This window comes from Rhincodon typus, chromosome 2, assembly GCF_021869965.1.
Source record: "Rhincodon typus isolate 14 chromosome 2, sRhiTyp1.1, whole genome shotgun sequence".
NCBI classification, from domain to species: domain Eukaryota; kingdom Metazoa; phylum Chordata; class Chondrichthyes; order Orectolobiformes; family Rhincodontidae; genus Rhincodon; species Rhincodon typus.
Genome location: NC_063333.1, coordinates 144,437,659 through 144,462,735, shown reverse-complemented (window position 1 = coordinate 144,462,735; position 25,077 = coordinate 144,437,659). Strand labels below are relative to the sequence as shown.

Here is a 25,077-nt window from a genome sequence, read left to right as displayed (position 1 = left end):
AACTCTGTTTTCTCCTCCACAGATGCTGCCGGACCTGCTGAGCTTTTCCAGCAACTTTGTTTTTGTTCCTGATTTACAGCATCCGCAGTTCTTTTGGTTTTTATACAGGAACAAGTCCCTGCAGACTCAAGGAACATGTCTGGGCATTGCATTTTTTGAATGAAACAAAAAGATGGGAGATAATACTTCCCAGCAGCATTCTCTGTGACTAATCAAATTAATTGGCCAACCAATCATTACCCTCTTGTCATTCAATATAAATTGTTGTTCCCTTTGAACTTTTGATATTCTTGTATTTGTCCTGATGAGTGCAAGATGAATACCTTCAAAAGAATGTGCCTGTCTTTCAGCAATTCTCTTACAACTAGTAGATCCCTTAAATTAGAATCAGTCTGACATAATATTTAATTAATAGTGTGAAAAACCCAAACTAAGGAGATTTCCAGGAATGTCACACCAGCATGTGCTTTAAACACCTTGCTAATTTTAAGCTGAAAAGGGAAACTTTAACTTTCGGTACATGCTGGGCAAACAGCAATGCTAACGTTGATGAGGGTGCAAGATTGTTTGCAGCAGGTCAGAGGGTTTTGAGATCCCCTCAAAATTGCATCAGGAGTCCTACACTCAACATAAGACTGCAACTCACATTCTACAGATCAGTCCCCACCCTGAAACAGGTAGACCTTCTGACCGCTCTGTTCCAAAATGCATCAGAAAGGAGGATGCTTCAGGAGCAGCAATGAACTGAACAGGGAGCAAGGTTCAAGAGCCAACCCAGGAACTGATGATGTGGTTGATTATTAGAAGGAGATCCACCAGGAAAATTAACTCATCAGGAGGGACCATTTTATGAGGAGAGAATCATAGAATCCCCACATTGCAAAAAGAGGCCATTCAGCCTGTCATCTCCGCACCAACCCTCTGAAGAACATCCCACCCAGACCTAGACCCCACACCCTATCCCTGTAACCCTGCACTTACCATGGCTAACCCCCACTAGCCTACACATCCCTGGACACTATGGGCAATCTACCTAACCTGCACATCTTTGAACAGTGGGAGGGAACCTGCACAGACTCTGGGAGAACATGCAAACTCCACACAGACAATGACCCAAGACTAGAATCAAACCCACATCCCTGGAGCTGTGAGGCAGGAGAGCCAACCACTGAGCCACTGTTGGCTGGGCCTGTACCAGGGGTTCCAAAGAATGACAGGAGAACTTATTCAAATATGCAGGACTCTTAGAGGATTTGACAGGTCAATGTGGAGAAGTTGTTTCCCCTTGTCAGAAAGTTGAGACCAGAGGGCATAGCCTCAGAATGAGAGGTTGTAGGTTTAAGACAGACATGAGGAGGAATGTCATCTATGAGCAAAGACTGGATAGTCTGGGATTCTTTTCTTTGGAACAGAGGGCGTCGAGGGAGATTTCATTGAGGTAGGTGAAATGCTGTGTGCTCAGGTTAAAGTGGAGAAGGTGTTTCCCTTGGCAGAGACATCAATAACAGGGGGCATGGATTTAAAGTAGTTTTTTTTTTAATTCAGTCGCGGAATGTGAGTCTCACCTCATTGCCCATTCCTAATTGCTTAGAGAGCAGTTAAAAATCAACCGCATTGCTGTGGGTCTGGAGTTACACGAAGGCCATTCTGGGTAAGGTTGGCAGTTTCCTTCACTAAAGGACGTCATTGAACCAGATTGATTTTTCCAAAAATCAACAATGATTACGTGGTCATCAATAGGCTGTTTAGACCAGAGTTTTATTGAATTCAAATTCCACCGTTTAATATGACAGGACTCGAACCCAGATCCCCAGAACATTACCTGGGTCTCTGGATTTGAAAGAAGGTTGAGAAGGGAGATAAGGAGGAATTGTTTTTCACTCAGAATGTAGTAGGATTCAGGAACTTACCACCTGAGGCACAAACCTTCATCTTTAAAAAAAACACTTAGATATGAACAGGAGTTGAACGTACCGAGTGCAAACAGAGTTTGAAAATGGTGTTAGGTGGGATCACTGTTTCTCAGCTGACCCATGCACCATGATTTAAATGGCCTCTTTCTGTACTTTTGTGTTTACTCACTCACTGGAGCCATTAAATGTCCAGTAGTTTTCATCAAAATATCCAACTTCTCTGGTATGTATAAGATCCACATAACAGGGGATAGTTTTATCCTTGTGTGATGGTGTAGCCATTAGAAATATAAACAAGAGAAACATGTAGAATGGATGGCAGATTCACAATTATCCACTTCATATTGCTATACAAAGACAGAGTTACTCCCACTGAGTTTGTTCACATGTGAAAAACTGCAAGCCGGCCCATTGTACAAACTCTTCTATTTCCAATGAGAAGGACTGATGATTATGTCTCATCTATATACAGGCACATCAGTAATACAGCTCACAGCTAGTGATGCTGATGACCCAACATACGGAAACAGTGCTCGAGTGGTGTACAGCATCCTGCAGGGACAGCCATACTTTTCGGTGGAAGCAAGGACAGGTATGTAACTACTTTTACACCTCAGTTTTCAATCCCAAAGATGCTGTGTGCAGCCAGTTGTGTCTTTGCTTTGATATTGGATTCATGGTGGATCCCTGTGTTTCTATACCAAGCACCTACAGAGACTCCTCTTCCCCGCCTCCTCCAGGCTCAATCTCCAACAAACAGCTTGGATAAGATCTGGAACACAGGAATTGAAAGGATGGTTTCAATCAGATTCCAGAGGAACTTTCAAAAGACATTTACTTAAAGATATGCATTTACAGGGTTATCAAGAAGTGTTGCATATTTTATGCGTCTCTGAGCGATGCAGAGGTGATGTTTCTGTGCAACAGGTTTATTTACAAGAGTTTATCCTCACAATCACAAAATATCTGTATCACATTTCTCCCAATCTTACCTTTGAGAAACTTACGGAACTTTCTATTGTGTCTGGTTTACTTTGCTCTGAGTTAACGACCAGGCTTAACCAATCCAGCACAGTGAACGTAGATTAATTATCAAACTCTCATAATCAGATACAGAACAATTGAACTCTACACTTTCTTACTGGATTAAATTAGACAGGTCATTCAAATAAGCATGGCTGCCTGAATGGCCTCAATCCACATTGTAAAATTATATGATTGATTGATTGGTTGATTCCATAACAGTGAAGCATGGAAGATTTCTTTACATCAGCAAATTTCCATCACATTTTTGTGCCATTTTGTAAAAAAGGAATGTGACAGAGGCGCCAGAGCACACACACACTTTTAGAAATATCACAACCAGGCTCTGAGAGTCTCAGACAAATAAGAACTAGTCACTTTTCTAGTGGAGCAAACCCGGAGAATGCTAGAGAAACTTAATGGATCTGGTAGCATCTGTGGAGAGAGAAACAGTTAATGCTTCAAGTCCAGTATGACTCTTCAGAAGAAGAAGCTAAATCGGGCTTGAAAGGTTAACTCTGCTTCTCTCTCTACAGAAGCTGCCAGGCCTGCTGAGTTTCTCCAGCATTTTCCACACTTGTTTCATATTTCCAGCATCCCCAGTATTTTGCTCTTACTGTACTCATGTAGATATTTTTAATAAATTTGTTCACACGTGTTATGGCACAACTCTGGAGTATGTGGGACATGAACCCAGGCCTACTGGCCCAAAGGTAGGGACAATACAACCATACTACAAAAATATAACTAATCAAATAAATGTGTTATTACACACCCCTGGAGCAGGCAGGACTTGAACCCACAACTTCACAAGGGTCCTCCTATTCCATTTAAGCCTAAGAGCATTTATTGACATTTTAAATACGGTCCAACTGGGTTTTACTAGAACCTTCCTCCATCTGGTCTATTCCATCTTATCTGACAGCACTGATTATTTGGAAATGGCTGTTAACTCCATAGGCTTCAGCTCCAACTCAAAATAACCAATACCTTACCTCTCCTCTTGACCTCTTATCCCCTGCTATGCTCGCCAGCCCATTACATTTTACGTTTCCTTTCATATCATATGCATTTGTTTTGTAACAGGTCTCTCATAAAGCACTTTATTAAATACCTTCTAAACTTCCATATACAAAACAAAAATTATCCATTACATTCCTTTCGTCTACATCACAAAGCATTCCCTCGAAAAAGATTAAAGCAAGTCGATCATTTTTACTTGAGCCTGAAGAGGTCCTACTGTGTTTAAGACTGTAGGTATTTCTTCACTGTCAAACCTGAAACAGAACTGAGTGGTGGCCAGAAAGGTGGAGAAACCAGAGAGTGAGGAGCACATATTCTCATCCCAATCACAGTCCCCTTTTCCTGTACCTTTCATATTGTGAGCACTTACATGGAAACGACATCCCTGTTTATTTCATCAACCCACGGTCACTCTACCATGATCAATAGCTAATTGTGTGGTTTCCTTTTTAAGCTTTGCTTGGGAAACCTGGTCAGCATCGACAAGTTGGACCAATGGATTTGTTTCCATGCTGTATGACTATAACTCCATGTCTAGAGAATGTAGCTACTTGCCTTTTCTTGTATTATGTTTGGATTGAGTTGCTGTCTATTTTAAAGTAATGAAGAGATGGCTATAAATTCAAACAGTTCTTGAATTGCCGAGTAAAGAATTAGAGGAGGCTTGGGGTCATAATATTCCTTAACTAAATTTGTCAACTCTAGAAAGGTTTTAGTATCTGGTGCCTCAGGGAAAGTTAGACGAAAAAGCTGCAAGTCCACAAGGTGTCAGGAGAATTACTCATTGCCCCAATGTCATTTGCCCCGAAAAAAATAACACATTTTTTCCACATACCGGGTCCAGTTATCGACGGCAGGATTGAACAGGTCAAGCTTCTCAAATAATGGCATGATGCCAGAAATGCTTACCCCAACTCAAAGACAACTGCTGCAAGCAAATTTCTTCAGGAGTGTGTTTTACTCTCGTCACCCCTGAAATAGTGCCATAGATATCCTGTCACCAAGTCACCTTTTATTTACACGTGGAAAGTCCTTGACACTGATCCAGCTGCATCAGGACCAGCTCTCAGAGTGAACAGAACTCCTGCTTACATCTGTCAGCCAGGGCTCCCAGATTGGAGCAGATTAACAGCCCCAATCAGAGAGCTCATATTCTATGAGGTCCACCTGACTGACCTCGTTACAATCACTGAATTAATGTTCAGAGTTCAAGACCCACCACAGGACTTGTACACAAGGCTCATGCTGATACCAAATGCACTGTACTGAGGGAGCACTGTACTGTCAGAGGTGTGGAATTTTGATAGGATGCTGCACCCCAAGTTCCACCAGCCTGCTCGGGGTGGGGGCGGGGTGGGTTAGAAGATTCCATGCCCCTGTTTTTTGATAAAGAGCAGTTGAGGTTTATTTCCAGATGCCCTGACCAATATTTATCCAACAGCCACTATCATGAAACGAGATTATCTAACCATTGTCACGTTCCTGTTTGTGGGAGCTTGCTGTGTGCAAATTGGCTGCTGTACCTTCTACATTGCACCAGTGACTACACCTCATTAAGGATCTCATTGGAGGTAAATATGGTGATACACAAATGTAAGTTTTTCTTTGTTTTCAAAAAAAATCGGAATTTATCTGACAGCCCATTTTTAAATTGCAATTTTAATGACAGTTTTCCAGGTTAATCGCAGAATGGGAATATCCTTCGACAAAGTGAATCGAGTTTCTGCTACTAACCCCTGCTGATGGTTTCTCAAACTACAGTAAATTGTGAAACCTCTTTAATTTCCCCAGGTATCATACGGACAGCGTTGTCAAACATGGACCGTGAGGTAAAGGATGGATACCAAGTGGTTGTACAAGCAAAGGACATGGGAGGGCAAATGGGAGGGTTATCAGGGACAACAACTGTGAACATCACACTCACAGATGTCAATGACAATCCTCCAAGATTCCCTCACAGTAAGTACCTGTGTCATCAATTGCTTCAGTTACTATACGCTTACCACAATTGTAAAAATGTTTGAGAAGGTGGCTTCACGAAAAAACCCGAGTTTGAAAGAGAGGTTCTTTTACACGGAGGGGGGAGCTAAAGACATTATTATGTCAATATTAAAATAATTGTGTGGTTTCCTTTTTCATTATCTTCTAATCAACCCAATCAGAGATACTAATGTACACTTCTAGAGGAGGAGAGATTTGAGACCAGACCTCCTGCCTCAAAAATAGGGTCATTACCACTGCACCATAAGACCCCTTTTTTAGTGTCTGTATTGATTAGCAGTTGGGAAACATTTATCAGGCGTTTCAAACTTTATGACACAATTGATGCAACCAGTTTCAGTGTACAGATATTTCTAATCAACCTGTTGAGGCACATTACTGGAGCATGTAGGATTTGAATCAAGGTCTCCTGGCTGAGAGGTAGGGATACTACCGCTGTGTCACAGGAGTCCTGCAGTTTCAGTGTATGGTCATTGTGTGTAAGTCCAGTGAATCCTGCTCAGTTTTTCCAATTGCTCATTGTCCTTTCAACAATTCTTTTCAAAAAATGAATTAGTGACTCTGAGAAAATGTGTCCCCTGTTGTATGTTGGTTAGTCAGGCTTTGGACAGATTTCTGAATCCTTACTTTGTTCAAACAACAACTTTTTTATTATATGGTAAGGAATTAGACACAGTTCTGCATGACCAGGTCTAAATTATACAGTTGTCATGGTCCTCAAAGTCTCTCAGTTATGTGTTTTCTCACATGATCAATATTAGAGGTTCCAAATCTAAACTTTATAAACCCTAAAACTACCCTCCAAGGTGATTCATTCTCATTCCTCACAATTTTGCAAGATATTTCACAAGATATTCAATAGTGACAAGGCCCTGTGTTGTGTGCCCTATTGACTCTTACAGAGAAGTTATGATTAGTAATGTTTCATTGACCAGGCAATTCACAGTTCCCAAAAGGGAGCCTTTTCATCAATCTGTTCAAAGATGACATGCCTCAGAATCAGGTGGAACGTGGGGCACAGATGTAGAGGTACTATCATTGCCCCAAAAGAACCCAAGGGGGAGCCTGTAGATGATTTCTAAACAATGTGTTCAGAGATGTTATGACACACCTCCAGAGCAACTGAGACTTGAATCCAGGCCCCCTGGCTCAGAGGTAGGGATGCTACCACTGTATCATTAGAGACCTGGGGAGCAGCATGCTTTGCCCATAGAGCATTGTAAAATGATTGCCAAAAAGGGAGCCGATAAATTCTGAATGCTAATGATGGTCTCCTGGCAATTTATACTCAATGAACACACATCAATCATTTCAGGAACACCCAGGACACCAAGCAATTTAACATAGCAGGCAGACTTGTAATGGTTTCCAACAGTAAGGAGCCTAAACCATAGACTCATTGCAGTCTTTCATCTTTCGAAAAGCTAGTGTTAAACAGCCCAGTGTATTATGCAACATCTTAAAAATGGGGAAGTATTTAAAATCATTTAAAAACTTAATTTTACTTGCACTACAATTGAAAGAACTTCTCAACTTAAAATATAAGGGATTTTAATTCCACTCAGCAAGTTCCAGCAAACAGCAATTTGATAATGGATGGATTTTCTCTGTGATGTTGATTGAGGAATAAATATGACCTGGGACACCAGGGAAAACACACATGTACTTCGTCAAAATAGTGCCATGGGATCTTTCATAGCAAGCCAAGTGGATAGAGGAGGCCTTGGTTTAGCAGCTGATCTGAAAGTCAGCACCTCTGACAGTGCAGTACTCCCCAGGACTGCAACACAGAATCAACTGGACTTTGTTATGATCAAGCCATAGAATAGGACTTGAAGGCAAAACTTTGTGACAGGTATATGAGGGAATACCCTTTGAATCTATAAGACAATCCCTTTTGATTGACATCTGACCCCGCCTACCTACTTTCTCAGTGTATTCCTGAGATCACAAGACAATCTGGCCCTCACTCGTATTTATTGTCCATCACCGGTTAGCCGAAGAAGGCAGTGATGGACCTTCCTCTTGAACCAGTGTAGACCATAGCGACATTCTGGGGCCATTTAAGAGTTAATCATGTTGGCATGGGGTTGGAGTTACATACAGACAGCTCAATTAAAGATGGATGTCCTTCCTGAAAGAACAATAGTGAAGCAGATGATCATTTTCAACAAACCGACAGCCACATGGTCGCTTCCACCAGCGCCAGTATTTTATGTGTGGATTCTATTTATTTAAGAAATTGAATTCGGTCTCTCATTATCACTGTAAAACGCTCTGATTTACCCAGTTGCTAATAACAAGAGTGAGTTCATTCATCCAGAATGGCATTAAACTCATTCCACTGTAACAGTCCGCTATCTTCTATATGAATCCAATGATTTTTGTCCATTCCATTAGTTGGTTAGTCTTTAGACAAAGAACATCCTGATATCACTTCTAAAGTCACCTTTTGCTGGTTTGCACATATGTCCCTTCATCTTACTCCCAAGGTTTTAAGTTTTATTTTAATTTATCTTTTTTACATCATTTATTAAGAAGGTTCAGTGGTGATGACCCTACCTCTAGGCCAGAAGCCCAGGGTTTCAAATCCCACATCCCAAATCCCACCTGGGGCAGGTGTGTTAGTAACATGGCCATTCAAATCACTTATTATCCTGTAAATCCTTCTGATAAATCTGATTACAGGTGGTAAAGCTGAAGAGGTTCCTGGGTCAGAACCCTTCAGATAGCAATGGAAAACCATTGCGTCCCTTTGCCCATAAGTGGATATTAATCCAATGGAAGACCATGGTTCAACCCTTGGGATAAAAAAAAAGGCCTGTACCTTTAAGAAAGTTACAATGCTTCGCAACATGTGCCATTCTGATATAAAGGTACCTGTCTCAGGTTCAGTCACTTTCTGTGTAACATACTTAGTCTAACGTACAGTAACATGTGTGATATTGTAGCCAAGATACCTGTCTCAGTCAGAAGCCAACTCTCTGCAGTATACATTATGCAGGCTGACAAAGAGAAAACCACACATTTCATCAGTCACATCATTTGCTATTTTATAAATCCCTATGTGATCACCTCTTCCAAAACCTGAAATGTCTCTGAGCTTTCCTGATACCTCCCATGGCACCAGATACATAAACCTGTGGTAATAGCACTAGACTAGCAATCCTGAGGATTGCAGTGACACTGAAGAGACACATTTTCAAACGAGGAGCTGACAAAATTTCAGCTGAGTTAATAAACTGTAGTCTCAGTATTGGAGATCATGAGGCTACCAGATTCATTGTAAAATCCCACCTTCAGGAAAGGAAACCTGTGCAAAATGTGCAGGCTATGTGGATTGGTCATGGGAACTGTAGGGTTACAGGGATAAGGTAGTGTTTGAGTCTCGGTGGGATGCTCTTTGGAGGGATGCTGCAGAATTGATGGGCTGAATGGCCTGCATCCACACTGTAGGGATTCTACAATTTCATGATTTTCACCTGGTCCAACCTACCTCCAAACCCACAGTTTTGCTTAAAGTTGGAAAACGATCATTTGAAAAAATATCTTGCCTTTACTTAGAAACATGTCCATAAGTGCTTAATAGATTAAATTTGGCAATCTCATTAATTTATTTTACAGCAAAATCACAGCAGCATAAGAAGGGCATTGCTGGGATGCATACGTCATTTGTCAATGTCTAAATCTCCCAAAAGGGAGTGGGGTCAGACTGAACAATGATTAGAATTTTCTCATAGAGCCACTAGGGGGAAACCTGATGCTGTAGCACAGTCTGGTGCCCAGTGGATTCCTCATTTCAGTTCTAAATCTTACAATAAACATTGGCTTTCTGATACAGCATCTACGCTGGAGATAGACAGAACTTTGATCCATAAAGAAAACACAATTACATCTCATCATTCAATGCCAATTTGAAAAGAGCTATTATATGAAATGAGTAGTTTCTCTTAAAGTTAGAAATCCAAATAGTAGGTGTGGGCAACGACATTAAATAACGAGGTGAAGTGCAGAACCCATAACTACATCATAAAGTTTAATAGTTGGCGAGTTAAGTAAGCTACAGTGAACGGTAACATGGTAGTCATGCAACAAGACTAGTCATGTAAAGGGCCAGATTAGAGACATGAGTGCAAATCCCACTATGACCGTCTAGACAGGCTTAAATTCAAGTCATTAAGAAAGCTGGGACAAAATGCCGTGTAATGATTGAATCGGAGATAGTAGGAACTGCAGATGCTGGAGAATCCGAGACAACAGGGTGCAGAGCTGGATGAACACAGAGATAGGGAGGAGGTGTAGGGGCTGGAGAGGGTGACAGAGATAGGGAGGGGTGTAGGGGCTGGAGGGGGTGACAGAGAAAGGGGAGGGGATGTAGGAGCCTGGAGGGGGTGACAGAGGTAGGGATGGGGTGTTAGGAGTGTGGAGGACAGGGTGAGGAATGGAGAAATTGAAGCACAGGGATTAGAGATATAGAATGGACATGCTGATGGACTGGAAGGGACCGGTTCAGGTCACAGGGAGGGTGACTGCTTTAGGGGGCTGCTTGGCCTGCTGTGTTCATCCAGCTCTGCACCTTGTTGTCTTGCAGTGTAATGATGTTTTCTTTTAAAAAGTCATGAAACTAGTGGCTTGTTGTAAAAGCATTTATTAATGCAGGAGGTCCCCAATTTATGACCAGTTGTACTTAACAACATGATCCCAAACAGGAGTGTAGTTTTAAAGCCCCGTCTTACAGGTTTCCTGGACTTACAAGCAGTCGGTCTCCATTGTCCTGCACTGTGTTCCAACTTGTGTACAATTCAACTTCCAGAACAGAACCCATTCTTAACCCGAGAACAGCTTGTATCATTCAAGGGAGGGAGCTCTGACCTACACATGCCCCCAAACCTCTGGCAATGTATCTGACCATTAATTGCTCTTTGAAACAGCCCAGGCCGGTCACTCACTAGTAGATGGCAACCAAACACTAGCCTTACCAGCGTTGCCCACGTCCCTAGAATGGATACTTAACGAGTAGTTATGTGTGTGCTTTTATCCTCCATCAGGATTATATCAAATGACAGTTCTGGAGACTGGAATGGTTGGCTCAGCAGTGGGAAGAATTCTTGCTGAAGATGCAGATGAGGGAATAAATGCCGAACTGAGCTACCGGATCATTGATGGAGACAGGATGAACACGTTTGACATTGTCACCGATAACAGCAACCAAGTTGGGATTATCATCCTCAAGGAGGTAAGATCTTTCTGAAACAGAACTAGAACAATGTCAGGCTGGAGTCTACTGTGGCCTGGCCCTGACAGAACAACAACAACAATTTGTGTTTACCTGAATCACAGTAAAACTCTCCAAGGTGTTTCACAGGAGTATTATAAGGTACCCTTTAACATGGAGCCACATACTAGGTTAGATGACCCAAGGCTTGCTGACATTGTAGTTTTTAAAGAATGTGATAAAGGAGGAATGCGAAGTGAAGAGGCCGAGTTGTTTAGGGAAGGAATAGAGCTTAAGGCCTAGGGCAACTTGGAGCCTGTCATTGAGGGAATGACTAAAATTGAGGATATTCAAGAGGTCAACATGAGAAGAAGACAGATATTTTGGAAGGTTGTGGAGATGGAGGAGATTACAGAGACTGGGAGGGTTGAAGCCATGGAGGGATTTGAAAGCAAGGATGACAAATTTAAAATCAGAGTGTTAGATGAGTTCACGTTTATGGAGGATCTATGTGGGAGACCAGCAAGAAATGTGTTGGGACAGTCAAATCAAATTCCCCATTGCTTCGCCCTTCCCTACCTCATGAATCTCCTTCAGCTCCATAACCCTCTGAGATATCTGTGCTCATTTAACTCCAGCCTCTCGAGTACCTCTGATTACAATTGCTCCACTGGTAGTCTTCACTCCTAGGCTCAAAACTTTAGAAATAGTAAAGGCAGAAGTGAGAATCTCACCGTCAGATGGACTGAGACAGAGGTGAAGTTGGTGCCTTTACAGCGAAACAGATTCCTAACATTTGACTCTTTATTCCCCCTCTTTCTCTCTAAGCCATTAGATTTTGAAACTAAGGACAGCTACACGTTAACTGTGGAGGGAACCAATACTCACCTGGACCTGCGGTTTTTAAACTTGGGTCCATTCCGTGATATGACCAGGGTGGTGGTATCAGTTGAAGATGTGGATGAACCACCACAGTTTGAGATCAACTTCTACCAGGTGGAGGTTTATGAAGATGTCGCTGTCGGTACCACCATCCAAACCATTTCAGCAAAAGATCCAGATGCGGCCAACAACTCGATCCGGTATGATGTAGTGTTAGTGATGAGCCTCAGTAGCGAAAACCAAGAAACTGTGTCATTTTATCTCCTCAGCAGGTTCACCACTGAATAAACATTAACATCCCAACTGTTTGAGTTTCACCCACAACTGATCCACTGAAACAAAAACAGAAATCGCTGGAGATGCTCAGCGGGTCTCCAGCATCTGTAGAGAGAGAAAACAGTTACCATTTCAAGTCTGAAGAAGACTCAAAATGTTAACTCTGTTTCTCTCTCCAGCGATGCTGAGTTTCTCCAGCAATTTCTGTTTTTGCTTCAGATTTCCAGCATGCGCAGTCCTTAGAATAACAGAGTCCTTACAGTGTGGAAGCAGGTCATTCGGCCCATCAAGACCACACCGACCCTCCAAACGGCATCCCACCCAGACCCACACCCCCACCCTATCCCTGTAACGCTGCATTTCCCATGGCTAACTTACCTACCCAACACATCTTTGGACTTCTTTGTTTTGTGGAACTGATCGACTGAGCCTTTGTGACCCATCAGTAGCAGCTTTAGTGCCACAAATCCAGTGTGTTATTATTTATTTATTCAGGGATGTGCCACCACTGGCTGCCTTTGAGAAGGAGCTGGTGAGCTGATGTCTTGAACCAGGGCAGTCCGTGCCAGAGTAACCATAAGGTCTTACACCTTTAGGAGTATAACTTATGACCAAGTTCTCTTACCATTTCTCTGGATAGCTAGTAAGTTTAATTCGATCAATGCACAGATTACCATGGTAAGAAAGCTGGCTGCATAATGTCTGTCTCAGATTATACATTCTCTCTATCATATCTTTGGCACATTTCCAGCCCCTCCGTAATTTATACTGCATATTTATTTTCACTGCCAAACTCATCCCCCGAAACTTACTCCCTTGCTGCACAGCAAAGATGGTGTGAAAATGATCAGCACCTCTCAGTGCTGCACTCCCTAAAGTAGTGATACACAAATTTCTTTGAATGAAGAACAGCTTGTCAAATGGGTTAATAACTGTGGATTCACATTTCAATGATAATACTAAATGAGAAGCATAAAATGAATGTGTTGCACAAAAAAGAATGTTTGAATAACTTTTCAGAAAGCAGATATTTGTTTTTTGATGCTCTCCGCACATATTCCGTGCGCTCCACTCCGAGTTGATGTAGTAAACCCCCTTTGCACTTTGGCAGACTCTCCCCACTCATGCCTTCCTCCCTAATTATAGCTTCCTATACCCTCCAGGATCTCCTTTCAGTTTCTATAGACCTCAGGGGTCTGCACATCCCCAAGTTTGAAAACCACTGGCCTCGGAAATGCATCACAGAGTGTGATACAGAAAAGCATCTGGCATTTGTCAAACACATTGATCTCTCCTCTTCTGTGTGTTCTGTGGTGGTTGTGTTGTGGGCATATCCTGTGTATTTGTGTGTGTGATGTGTGTTTGTCTATGTTGTATGTGTGTGTTTGATGTGTGTGTCTCATACGAAGTGTGTATGTCTCTGTCGTGTGTGTGATATGCGTTTGTGTCATGTGCGTGTCGTATGTGTTCGTGTTGTGCATGTGTGTGATGTGAGTTTGTCTGTGTCATGCATGTGTGTGATGTTTGTGTCATGTATGTTTGTAATATGTGCTTCTGTCATGTGTGTATAATGTTTGTCTGTGTTGTGTGTGTAATGATATTATCTGTTGTGCATATGTGATGTGTTTCTTTGTGTTGTGCATGCATGTGATGTGTGTTTGTGTCATGCATGTGTTTGATATGTGTTTGTGTCATGTTTGTGTGTGATGTTTGGCTGTACCATGCATGTGTGAGATCTGTGTTTGTGTCATGCATGTGCATGATGTGTGTTTGTGTCATGCATGTGTGAGATACATGTGTTTTCCAAACTGCCTTGTCCTTGTAAATTCATCTAATGTGAATAAAGCCAGGATCTCCTTGTCATTCTTCAAGTTGCTAGTCTGATATAGAAACTGTAAATGGTCACTGGTGAAGATACTCAGAGATTATGTTTGAATTATAGTAACCTGGTAGAAGCCCCTGGGACAAAGAGGAATGGAATGTGCAAGATTGTCAATGACTATTCCTAAAGAGAAAGAATGTGAATGTCTTTGGGATAATAGAAGCTGAAGACATTGATTTGAACATATCACTTTTTCTCTATCTAGTAAAACCACTTCAAGTACTATGTGTTTACACAAACATCAGAATCAAAGAAACAAAGATTGTGTACACTAACTTGAAGTCATTGCCAGTTTTTCCTCAAAACCATGTTCTTTAATTTAATAAAGTGCCAGTTAATTTCTGTTTGTCCCTGGATCGGACAGTTTTACCAATTTCAATGTGGCTATGACTGTTGTTACCTGTGTAAGCCTTCCATGAAAGAACTGCTTAACAGGTGACAATCCCTACAGTTTCCTGTCTGCTGTCTGAGTAATGTGAGACTATATTTGGTCAAAGTGGCTCAACAGCACGTTCTCCAGATAAACGGTGTTGGGCAATAAATGCTAAGCTCACCTTGTGAAACCTTCATGCTGCGAATGAATGAAAATTAACTCAATGATTCACTGAATTATGCCCTTTTCCAGGTAAAATCACAGTGCACATGAGAGCAAGATGGTGGCCTGGGGGTCATGTGACTGGATTTGTAATCCAAAGGGCCAGGCTAATAATCCAGGGATATGGCAGCTGGTGGAATTGAAATCCAATTAGTAAAATATTTGGAATACAAAGCTATTCTCCCATGCAATTACCAGACATCTGGGTCACTAATCTTCTTGAGGGAATCTGCCCTCTTTATGCGGTTCATGCCTACATGTGACTCCAGACCCACAGCAATGTGGTTGACCCTTAACTACCTTCCAAAACTGACAAGGAAGGATGGGTACCAAACTCCATTCGAGGTCAATTAGGAATGAGCAACACACACTGACCTTACCAGGAATGCTCAGTTCCCATGAAAGAGTAAGAAAGAAATACAAAGTGGTCAAGACTTTCCCCCTTTCTGATTTTAGATGTTGTCAAAGAATCAGATGGTCCAATCTTTACAGATAATGATCCAATAGTTTCTCAGAGGATGGTTTGAGAACTGGAGTCATCATTGTCCAGCCAGTACAATTGATATCATGTTGTCCAAATGGTTCTGCTCAGATACATTCTGAATTTTGTACACAACTTGTGACAAGCCAACTTAATGAAGAATTCTGCTGGCACCAAAATCAAAATATTCTGGGAGATGGAACATTGTTCATTAAAGGTTAAGACATTGACAGACAGATCTATTGCCCACACCCCTAGATAAATAATTGGGTTAAGCTGTCTTTCTTTGTGGTTTCTAACCAGCCTCTATCTGTACCATAACAAACGTTCTGGCAAGATTCATTTTCACATCAAAGCCCCTTGTCCATTCTAACTGTCTTTGTCACAAAGGGACAGATATTGATCTTTCAGACAGTGGCCATGGGATACGGTCAAACCCCTCCCACCTCAACACTGACCCCTCCACCCACAACTATATTGAGGCATGGCAGACAACGTGTTACAAGGAGCATCAGCAGAATGTGTGCAGGAAAATGTGAGGAAACTCTTTCAAGGAAAGGGATTCATGGTTGAAGAGATCGCCATGGTTAGGGAGACTGGAAGGGCCAGTGAGCCAGAATATCGTTCTGAAACCCTGCTCCCCTGACGTCCGCTATGAATGGGGGTGACTGCAGTTTCCAATCAATTCCCAACCAAAATGGCATTCAGGGTCCTGTACCTATCACTGAGCCCTGATTTCCTATTGTCTGAATTAGACAGTGTTCTGGATTCCCAGAAATGGACACCACAGTCATGCTTGTATTAACGGAACACCGACCTCATTTCAAGGGAGTTACCAGGGAAAGGCCACTCAAGTTTGACCTGAGAGAGAATGCCTCCCATTGGCTGATTGCTTGGCTCCTTTTTTTAATTCCCCGACAGTTCATGGGCATTGCTGGCCATTCCAAGTCAGGATGGTGAGCGGCTCGGAGGGGAACTTGAAGTTGGTGGTGTTCCCATATATCTGCTGCCCTTGTCCTTCTAGATCAAAGTGGACATGGGTTTAGAAGGTAAACAAAAACTGAAATTACTGGAAAAGCTGAGCAGGTCTGGCAGCATCTGTGGAGAGAAATCAGAGTTAACATTTCAGGTCCAGTGACCCTTCCTCAGAACTGGGTTTGGTAAATTTTCTCTCTTCCTGTCAAACCATGTTTTTCCAACATTTAGAAATGTTTCACTCATGACAGGCAAAAGAATTGGCCAGTGTTCTAACCTTGTAAATAACAGTTTGTTGAGTGACAGCTTTTCTGTCTCTCGTATCCCATTATCTGTCCATGATTCTTCCTGACAGATAGGCTGTCTTCCAAGAAAACTCAGCGCCCATGCTGCCTAGAATGTTAAATGATGTTCTGACAGCAATTTCATCAATGCTACCCTTCCTGAAAGCAGACACAAATCTGTCAAGTTGTTCCTCATTGTAAAGTCCACTTGAATTCACAGCGTTTCATTGCAGCCATATCAAATTTGTTTTAGTCATTCATGGGATGTGGGCATCACTGGCTAATCCACGATTTATTGCCTATCCCTAAATCTACTTTAAAGTCACTCTAGTCCATGTTCCTGTCACTCAGTAAACGTGGGAGGAGGGATCAAGTTGAACCCTGCTTAGCAGAAGCTGCAAGCGAATGTTATCAATTGAGATCCCTCGGTTGAATTTCCTGCAGAGGGCCCAGTTGATTCCAAGCAGGCAATTGAGTCTTCCGCCTACAAGAACTGGGGGGTCCTTTAAATATGCCCATCAGAGTCAGGTGGCATTATCACAAATGTAATTATAATCCTGAACTCTGAATGGAGGTAAAGACAAGTGAAAGAGGGCCCAAAACAGAAGAGAACATTTTACAGGAAAAATGAAAAATATCAAATAATAATATAAAATATTATTGAATAGTGAGAGATTTCAGAGCTTCGGAAATGCAGAGGCATCTGGTTATCCTAGTGCATGAATCACATAAGGTTAGGAAGCAAGTATAGTAATTAATTTAGAAAGCTAATAGAATGTAATTGTATATTGCAAGAGGCATTGAATACAAATGTAAAGAGTTTATGCTTCAGTGTTACAGGTGAGATCACAACTGGAGCATTGCGTATAACATTGGTCTCCTTTTTCTAAGGAAGGGTGCAACTGTATGGGAAGCAGTTCAGAGAAGGTTTACCACATAATACCTGGAATGGATGGATCACCTTATGAGGAACAGTTAGACAGGCTAGGCTTGTATTATAATGTAGGAAGTATAGCAATACCATTTAGCTTAGAGTTTTGGATTTTGAACTAGTGGGATGTGGGGTTTTGTCTGTGTGTATGACAGGATTTGATAATTAACTTGTCAGTCTTTCTGGAGCCTTCCTTTTCCTTTAAGAAGAGAGAGAAAATCACAGGAATGATCATGGGAATTTGTTTGCATTGAGAGTGTTTTATGATCAGAAGGTGCAATTCTCTGCCACAAAAAATGCTTGAAGCCAAAACATTGAATGCTCTTAAGAAAGAGTTAGACATAGCTCTTAGGGCCACATGGATTAAAGGGAGGAGGAGAAAGCGGGAACAGGGGATTGAGTTGGATGATCAGCCATGATGATATTGAATGGCAGAGCAGGCTTGAAGGGCCGAATGGCCTACTCCTCCCATTTTCAATATTTTTATGTTTCCGTCCCTCCTTAACTAAGGAGACCGAAACTCTACACAGTATCCTAGGGAGACATTCAGGAATGATGAATGCAGAGCATTTTAAATCTCATGGAATAATATTTGACCAGTGATGGTTGAAACAAAAAAAAATGTCTGAGAAAGTTGGGTTAATTTTAAATTACATTTCATTGATTTCTTCTGATGCAAGAAAGATATACAGATTATTAATGATGCCTTTTCCTCTCCCCTTTTTCTGCCAATTTCAGATATTCGATTGACCGATCCACCGATCCCGCAAGATTCTTCTCCATTGACATAGCATCCGGAGCTTTAATGATTGCAAAGCCATTGGACCGAGAGCAATTCTCATGGCATAACATCACAGTGCTAGCAATGGAAATGAGTATGTACCCGAAGATCATTCAATATTTGATTAAAAATTGTACAACCCTTTTGCGCTAGCAGTTTGTGTTAATTCAGTTTGACTAGATGTTTCAGTCATGACGCAACATGAATTAAAAGGAGCTGGGGGCATGGAAAATGCGCTTGAGTGCCACATGTCGGGAGCAAGGGGCATTTCAACCAAGCTCCCAAACAGACTTTCAAGCAGTCGACAGTTTAGATATTATCTAGTGTGCAGCATTTAATAACATTTTGAAATGAAAAGGTTTGCTTTTTGATGAACATTTTCAGGATGAGGCTGCACTGAAGTTAAAACTGATGCATTCTCACGTCTGAGGATCAGTTAAGAAGCCTTTAATTAAGAATTTTATTATACCCTGCAGGGTCATTTAAAGATATTCATTTCCTCGAAGTTATAAACCTGCTATACTTTAGCTAAGTTAGGGCTATCTGACAAAGCAGGGTTCCTCCCATGGCAGGGAATGTATATCAGTAATTTAAGCATACAGCTTAGAACACCCCAAAAGATGCATTAAGAAATGTAAAGCAGCTTGGAGTATTCATTAGTAAATTCTGCTCTCGTGTTGGTCTAAGTTGAGGACTCCACTCTACAGAGAGTCAATGATTCTGTCACTCCCAGTTTCATGATGTATAACGCTCTTCCATTCAGCTTTGAAAAGTGGTAAGGATTTGTTGTGCCAACAATAGAGCGTATCCTGGCCTCATCACTTATTTTTCGCATTAGGGACTGACAGAGTAAGAAAATCTCTGCACCACCACTGAAAAATCGCGCACTCACAGTTTTCTGATGGTGTGTGGGAGTGTAGCCAGAAAATCACGATCAATGTAAGAAAACAAGTGACTGCAGCCCCTAGATCCTGCTCCACCATTCAATAAGATTGTGGTTGATCTACCTCAACTCCCTTTTCACTGACTCCCCATCTCCCACAATTCCTCAAGAAATCAAAAATCATCTGCCAATTTCAACCTGGAATACACTTATTGATGAGGCGGACATGATTTACTCTCCTGGGGAGAGAATTCCCAAGATTTACAAAAGTTTGAGTGAAGAGTGTCTCCTCATTTCAGTCTTAGACAATTGGCCCCTTAGCCTGATGTTGTACCGCTGTGTTTTTAAATCCCCAGCCAGGGGCAACATCTCAGAGTCTACCCTGGTAAATCCCTTCAGAACTGCGTATGTTTCAATAAGATCACCTCTTGTGCTTCTAAATTCCAGAGAATATAGGACCCAATTTACTCAACCTTTCATCCTAGGTCAACCCCAGAGACCATAACAATGACCCAGCTTCTTGATCAATGAACAACTCCATGACAAAATTCTAATCTAGTCATAAAGCACTGGGGATGAAATCTGTAATGTAACACCAACATGCTGATATCAATATTGCTTTTATTTTTATGAGTCGTTAGTCAATCTGCAGTGTCCCTGCAAGTCAGTACTCTTGAGTCTGACTCCAGGGATTTCAATGCAAAAGTCTTACACACGATGCCTAGAACAAAAATAGACCATTTGACCCAACCAGACACTGCTGTTTCTCATGCATCTGATGTGGAGGTGCTGGTGTTGAACTGGGGTGGACAAGGTCAGAAAACAGGTTTATTAAAAATCACAAACTTTCAGAGCCTCATTCCTTCTTGAGGCTCCAAAAGCTAGTGTTTTCAAATAAACCTGTTGGACTATAACCTTGTGTCATGTGATTTCTGACGTTATGCATCTGAGTTCTTCCTATCTTTCCACATCTAACTCCGTCAGCTATAATCTTCTGCCCCCTTCTCCGTTTTGCCTCTCCTTATATAAGTCTACACTTTTTGTTTCAACTTTTAGATGAACAATCATAGACATCAAATTATATGATGCATATAGAATAAGTCATCATAGCCAGAGCATAGAGTTTAAGAGCAGGAAAGTTATGCTGGAACTTATAAAACATTGATATGTCCACAGCTAGAGTATTGTGTGTATTTCTGGAAACCACATTATAGGAGTGATGTGACAGCACTGGAGAGGGTGCAAAGGAGATTTACCGAGATGTTGCCCGGGTTGGAGCTTTAGTTGTGTTGAGAGATTGGACAGACTGGGCTTGTTTTCCTTGGAGCAGAGGAGACTGAAAGGGTGATACGTTTGAGATATCTAAAATTACGCGGGGACGCAGATAGGGCGGACAGGAAGAAACCTTTCCCTTTGATGAAGGGATCAATGACCAGGGACATTGATTTAAGGTAAGGGGTAGGAAGTTTAAAGGGTATGTGAGGAAATTTTTTTCACCCAGAGGGTGGGAATCTGAAACTCTCTGCCTGTAAGAGTGCTAGAGGCAAAAACCCTCGTAACAATTTAAGAAGTATTTAGATGTGCACTTACAATGCCAAGGCATACAGGCTATCACCCAAGTGCTGGGAAATGGGTTTAGAATAGCTGTTTCTAACCAGCATGGATGCGATAGGACCAAAAGTCTTTTTCTATGCTGTAGACATATATAACTCTATGATTCTAATTCATAATAAAGATATAGATGATCACTAAAACAGAAGCAAAGTGTATAATAATAAAAGAATTACGCATTTATGATCATTTCAATATACAAATAATTCCAATATTTTGGAAACTGCAGGTCTCTTTCATTCAGAGAAAAAAAGGCTTCCACAATCTATATTTTATGTTTAAGTCCATGAAACAAACACTACCAGGTGGAGTCCAGTACATTCTTTATTGCTTACTTAGAATTAATGCATTCTGTGGAACCTTTGTTGCAGTGAGCTCTACATTCTCACTGTTCTCTTAGTAAACATGTTTGTCCTGAATTCCTGACTGGACTGCTTGATGGCTATCCCACACGGATGACCTCTAATCCAGACTCGCACTCCCCAATGTGTTCTGCGGCAATGCTGCACCATCAGAGACATCAAGCTGAGATGCCAGTTTCCCGGTTGACATTGTTCCAAAGAAAAGCAGGGGATTTATCCCTGCTCCTCTAGCTGATAACTCTCCCTTAATCACATCACTAAAAACCAAACTGTCTGATCCTCGCCATCTATTTATTTGCTGGAGCCTTTTCCTACATTAATGGCTGCCATGTTTCCCTACAATACACGTGAAAAATGCTTCATGGGCTGCAATTTGGAATATTGTGAGATTGTGAAAGGTGCTACATAAATGCACTTTCATTTCCTTTCTTTAACTCAGAATGAAAATGATTTCTGAAAAGTTTGGAAGGGTTTGAGATCAGAATGAGGTGGCAGAGCAAAAAAGTATTGACTAACGTGCATCTTAGACATACATGTCTGCCCTTTGCCAGCCAGACTCGAATAACGTTTAGACATTGAGGATCGATGAAATCAGCTGCCTCGATGGTGTTTGTTTTATTTCAGAGAACCCCACACAGATTGGGAGTGTTTCCGTCATGGTGAAAGTCCTCGATATTAACGACAATGCACCAGAGTTTGTGAAGGACCATGAGGCCTATATCTGTGAAAATGCTAAGCCTGGTCAGGTAAGGAAAAGATGGGACTAGGGTTATTTCATCAAGATTCTGTATGAGATTTGCAAGGCAACCTAACATCCAATGAACTGACTATTTGAAGCATTATGCCACGTTTTTATGGGTGGGACAAATTTTCGAATTTTTCTCTGCTCATTCAAAAACCTTTTTCTCCTGGGAACTCATATCTAGAAACTTTTTACACGCTGACAACTTTATAAAAGGTGGTCTCTTTAAAAATGAACTGGCACCTACCCAAGAGATGATAGAGAGCAGCTAATGTTTACTGGGGTATATATTTAGGATAACAAGGTATAGAGCTGGATGAACACAGCAGGCCAAGCAGCATCAGAGGAGCAGGAACACTGACGTTTCAGGCCTAGACCCTTTTTCAGAAATACATATTTAGGGGCTGATTTTCTGGTGGATTTCAAAAACAACTAGCCAATTTTCCCCAATAAGGGCAATTTGTCAAGAAGGGAGAAAACAGGCTTGAGTTTGTACTGTATTATGAAATACAAATAAAATGTTTCAGAAGATAGACTGACTCCCTTTTCAGTAAATGGATGATAAGCAGTAACACACAAACAGACAGCCATTCTGTTCATATGTTCTTGCAATTTCCTGATATTCATGGATCTTTGTTTCAAGTGTACAAATATGGTACTTGATTTTGTTTGGCCAATAGAGAACATTTCTTTTCTTCCTCAGACTTGACCCAATTCTGTGGTGGCTTGAATGGATTCACTTTGGCATGTCTCCATTCAACCTCTTCAGGATAATGATTCTACTTCCAATTACAATACATCATCTTGAGCTGTCAATTCATCCCTATATGCCCATAGGCTCTTGTAGCAACAGGGGTGTTCTTGAAGCTCTCTTACCATCTTTCCATCACTCGTTCTTGCAATACTTGGAGATTTGCATCTTGCTTGATAATTTGCTTGAGACTTAAGAAAGAGGCTTAGTCCTGAATCTCTTGTGACTGGTGATGTATTTCCGCAGTGGCCGCTGGAACAGTCTGGTACTTGTGGCTTTCCATTGCAGTAAGAGTGAATGGAGACGGCAGAAAGCATAAAGGACACTAAGTTTCCAGTGGCCTGTTACTTTAATTCTCCACCCAGAGGTGTGCTGTCACACTGAATATCTCTGTCCTCAGCCTGCTGCAGTGTGGGCGGATGGATTTGCCTGGTTGAGTGCAATACTAACAACTCTCGAGAAGCTCAACCTCATCCACAACGCAGCAACCCATTTAACCGCCACTCCATCCACCAACTTAAAATATTCACTTCCTCTACCACTGGTGCACAGTGGCAGCAGTGTGTACCATCTGCAAGATGCATTGCAGCAACTTGCAAGACTCTTTCAACATCACCTTCCAAATGCCTGATGTCTGTCTCATAGGGGCAGCACAGTGGCTCAGTGGTTAGCACCGCTGCCTCACAGCACCAGGGACATGGGTTTGATTCCACCCTTGGGCAACTGTGTGGAGTTTGCACATTCTCCCTGTGTCTGCATGGGTTTCCTCTGGGTGCTCTGGTTTCCTCCCACAGTCCAAAGATGTGCAGGCTAGGTGGATTGGCCAGGCTAAATTGCCTGTAGTGTTCAGGGATGTGTAGATTAGGTGGGTTATAGGGGGATGAGTCTGGGTGGGATGCTCCAAGGGTCAATGTGGACTTGTTGGGCTGAAGGGCCTGTTTCCACACTGTAGGGATTCTATGATTTGTAATACAGATAGACAAGGGCAGAAGACATTGGAGAACATCACAGCACACACACACGTTTCAATCAGTACAGAGCAGCATGGTGGCTCAGTGGTTAGCACTGCTACCTCACAGTGCCGGGGATCTGGGTTCAATTCCACTGTCTGGAGTTGTACATTCTCCCCACGTCTGCGTGGGTTTCCTCTGGATGCTTCGGTTTCCTCCCACAGTCCAAAGATGTGCAGGTTAGGTGGATTGGCCATGCTAAATTACCCATAGTGTTCGGGGATGTACAGGCTAGGTGAGTTAGCCATGGGAAATACAGGGTTGCAGTGATAGGTTAGGGGAGTGGGTCTGGGTGGGATGCTTTTAAGAGAGATGGTGTAGACTTGATGGGCTGAATGGCCTGTTTCCACACTGTAGGGATTCTACGATTCTATGAAATCACACACCATCCTGACTTGGAACCATATTACTGTTCCTTCACTATCACTGAGTTAAAAACCTGCAAAGCGTTCCCCATTAACACTGTGGTTGCCCTAACTGACCAAGAATGCAGTCGTTCAAGAAGGCAACTGACCACTACCCTCTCCTGGGCAACAAATGCTGACCTTTCCAGCGATGCCCACATTTTCATGAACAAATTTAAAAGAACGATGAGAAGTACGATACAAAATTCTTACTTACGGCAATTTTGCACGAAACCAATCCCTTGTCAATGACCAGAATAGATCATCGCACCGTGTGTACAGTTTCTGAGGCAGTTGTGAGACGTCATGTTGTTTGCTGTAAATTTGCATCATCTTTTTGTGATAAATAAAATGCACAGAATCTGCTGTTGACAACAGAATGACTTTTGTGAATTTGCTTCTTTTTCAACAGCTCATTCAGATGGTCAGTGCAGTGGACCTGGATAATCCTCAAGGAGGTCATCACTTCTACTACAGCTTAGCTCCAGAAGCAGTGAGCAACCCAAACTTCACTGTGCGTGACAATCAAGGTACAATTACATTTAGCTCTGCAGCTCATTAATAGCACACTGCAGCTTTTCTTGGGGTCAGCTATTTGGTTTGAAATTCACATGAGAGTGATACATAAACAGAAAGTTGTAAAGAGATAGTAGGAACTGCAGATGCTGGAGAATCCGAGACAACAAGGTGCAGGGCTGGATGAACACAGCAGGCCAAGCAGCATCATAGGAGCAGAGAGGCTGACGTTTCGGGCCTAGACCCTTCATCAGAAAAGGGGGAGGGGAAGGGGGTTTTGAAATAAATAGGGAGAGAGTGGGAGGCGGATAGAAGAGGGATAGAGGAGAGGATAGGTGGAGAGGAAACAAACAGGTCGAAGAGGCGGGGATGGGGCCAGGAAAGGTGAGTGTAGGTAGGGAGTTAGGAAGGGGATAGGTCAGTCCAGGGAGGACGGACAGGTCAAGGGGGCGGGATGAGGTTGGTCGGTAGGAGATGGAGGTGCGGCTTGAGGTGGGAGGAGGGGATAGGTGGGAGGAAGAACAGGTTAGGGAGGC

General features: G+C 42.1%; 1 protein-coding gene across 1 annotated transcript in view; it reads left to right on the top strand.

Moving 5' to 3' along the window:
* Positions 1-25,077, top strand: part of LOC109919603 (cadherin-20-like) — a 52,397-nt gene that overhangs the window by 12,654 nt on the left and 14,666 nt on the right. Inside the window, exons 3-9 of the mRNA XM_020519635.2 lie at positions 2,386-2,505; positions 5,751-5,918; positions 11,009-11,196; positions 12,004-12,257; positions 18,220-18,356; positions 21,743-21,864; positions 24,438-24,555. Coding sequence (XP_020375224.2) covers positions 2,386-2,505; positions 5,751-5,918; positions 11,009-11,196; positions 12,004-12,257; positions 18,220-18,356; positions 21,743-21,864; positions 24,438-24,555 — 1,107 coding nt within the window. The remainder of the gene's footprint in view (positions 1-2,385; positions 2,506-5,750; positions 5,919-11,008; positions 11,197-12,003; positions 12,258-18,219; positions 18,357-21,742; positions 21,865-24,437; positions 24,556-25,077) is intronic.